Source organism: Gekko japonicus, unplaced genomic scaffold (genome assembly GCF_001447785.1).
Source record: "Gekko japonicus isolate JY-2015 unplaced genomic scaffold, Gekko_japonicus_V1.1 scaffold83, whole genome shotgun sequence".
Taxonomy (NCBI): domain Eukaryota; kingdom Metazoa; phylum Chordata; class Lepidosauria; order Squamata; family Gekkonidae; genus Gekko; species Gekko japonicus.
In genome coordinates this window covers 185,536-188,094 of record NW_015168655.1, presented here as the reverse complement: position 1 = coordinate 188,094, position 2,559 = coordinate 185,536, and the positions used below count along the sequence as shown (strand labels likewise).

Sequence of the window (2,559 nt, the reverse complement as noted above, 5' to 3'; positions counted from 1 at the left end):
CGGGAATGGGTGGAAGAAGGGGATATTCGGGCCCCTTTTCACGTGCGGGCGTTCCACAAGAAGTTCCCGGACAAACCTGGAGGTCTCCCGGGGAAACCAGGAGGTCTCCCGCCCAACCCTGGAGACGGTGGGTGAGTGGTATTTTCAGGTGGGCAGTATGTCAGCTAGCTGCCATTTCTCTGGGACGCGTCCCGTCCCTATTCCTGCCCGTCCTCCCGTCCCTCCCCTTGTTGTTCTCTTCTGGTATGCTTCTGTAACTGCCAAGTTTCTCCTGCAGGTGGATGACGGAGTGTTATGTCTTGTTGCCTGGGCTTAATTAGATTTCCCGTGTGAACTCAACTTGTGTTTATGAAATTGGCTGTTGTGGTTCTCAGGCTGCTTCGCGCCTTTTCTAATCAGCTCCCTTACGAGGGAAATGTACCCATTGGGTTGACCAAGTTTGAAGTTCCTATATTACTTTGCCCCTGTGTATTGTCGTCATTCTGAACAATCTCTGTATGTTCATGACTAACCATGCTTTGGAAATAAATCTTACTTCTTTGGAACGTGGGTTTGTTCTCCTGACTTGGGATCTGACATTTCTCCAACAAAAGAATTCCCTACTTTGGAGAGCAATGCACATCAAGCAGGCTTGGACCTTTGTAGGAACAATCCAAGGGAAGGTTAATAGACATCTGGCTTACATGAAGACAGGCTTTCCCTTTCCACACCTGGCTAATTGAGGCACAAATTCCCCATGTGAAAGAAAGAAGAGAGTCCTAGGTTTCTGAAGCAGTAAAAAGTTGAGGCTTGTATTGCATTTGTGCCCGTAGGAGAAATATGTAATGATGGAAGAGATCCTAAGTGCAGTTGTGCTGTGTTTATCTGGGCAGATGTTAACCTTTATAGCCATAACAGTGCCTATAGGTTCTTTAGAAATAATTTGCTGGTTATACTTTTAAGTCTGAATGAGGCTGTATCTGAAATCTGATGTATCAGATTATTTAATATTTGTGCATACGAGCTTGACCCTAGCTTTTTTTTCTTGTCTTCCCTTTTTTTGTGCAGTGTCTTCTTGAACTTCAGAGTGAAGCAACTTTTATGTGGAGTACAGAACTGGACAGTGTTGTAACTCTGTGCTTTAAGTCCTTTGAAGGGTCCAATTATGATGTACGAATTGCTGTTTCTAAGCTTTTAGGCAATGTGTTGGTTAGTGCTGTAACATCAAAACAAGGTACAGGTAAGATGCTTTTTGTTTCATTTAAAAATGTGTTCTGTCCTTAAGGTAACCAAGAAACTGTTCTGTTGCAGTGTGTATTGTAACGCAGAGTAGTTCAAATGAGGTTTCTGGTTGACTCAAGAATTAATAGAATAAAGGTTGTTTCACAAGTGACCATTTCCCTGTGTTCATGTAGGAAAAAACAATAGGGTAAGGAGATAAGATATGTTTGTTGCATGGGGGTGATTATTGGTTGACAACTGAACTAGTTGTGAATGTCCTCCAAAATATATACACATTGTTTTGTGATATTGTACAGTGATGTACACAGATTCCCCCCCCCCCATATATTTAGGAAAGCGTGCTTCTGTGAAGCAGTCCTGTGTTCTTACTGCATATTTGTGCAGGTGAAAAATTTAAAAGATATATATTTTTAATCTCCTCCTCCTCCAATAATGTGGGTATGATTTACAAAAATGAGTTGGCAGCATTGGCATTATAAATGGTATGTCACCCCTGTGGATTGACAGACAATAGTTATTTGTTTGTTTATTTACATTATAGTCTGCTTTTCACACTGAAACTCAGGGTGGATTACACAGTGTAAGTCAATACAACCAACAGGATGGGACTTCTAAGAAGCAATCTCTCTATATAATAATTCTGTTTTGGTCATGGACTCTCCTGAACATTCCACACACTCCCAAATCAGTTGGTTCCCTGATCTGTCACTCAGAAGTTGTCCCTATCCACTGGCTGAGTTGCCTGAGTCTCACCTCCAATATTCTAAACAGTTTGCTGTTCCTCCCCCCCCAATAGCCAGTCGGAACTCAGAGGTCATTTGCATATGTGGCCTGATTGGCCTTAGCCTCTAACATTTTAAACAGTTTGTTGTTGCTGTTGGGAGTAATTGTGTCCTGAAGTAAAATACATATCCCAATCTTCCCTTAAACGATCACTGGAGTTGCCAATCTCCCTGTGAGGCCTGGCGATCTCCCAGAAATCACCATAAGAACATAAGAACATAAGAGATGCCAATGTTGGATCAGGCCAAAGGCCCATCCAGTCCAACACTCTGTATCACACAGTGGCCAGAAATACCAGTGCCATCAGGAGGTCCACCAGTGGGGCCAGGACATTAGAAGCCCTACTACTGTTGGCCCCCCCAAGCACCAAGATGACAGAGCATCACTTGCCCCAGAGTCCCTATCTATACCTTGTGGCTAATAGCCACTGATGGACCTCTGCTCCATATGCTTATCTAATTCCCTTTTGAAGCCGTCCATGCTTGTAGCACCCACCACTTCCTGTGGCAGTGAATTCCAAGTGTTAATCACTCTTTGGGTGAAGAAGGACGTCCT

The 2,559-nt window shown here is 43.4% G+C and overlaps 1 protein-coding gene across 1 annotated transcript in view; it reads left to right on the top strand.

The window, feature by feature from the left end:
- HEATR5A (HEAT repeat containing 5A) overlaps positions 1 to 2,559 on the top strand; it is a 91,441-nt gene that overhangs the window by 9,558 nt on the left and 79,324 nt on the right. Inside the window, exon 5 of the mRNA XM_015415208.1 lies at positions 1,048 to 1,219. Coding sequence (XP_015270694.1) covers positions 1,048 to 1,219 — 172 coding nt within the window. The remainder of the gene's footprint in view (positions 1 to 1,047; positions 1,220 to 2,559) is intronic.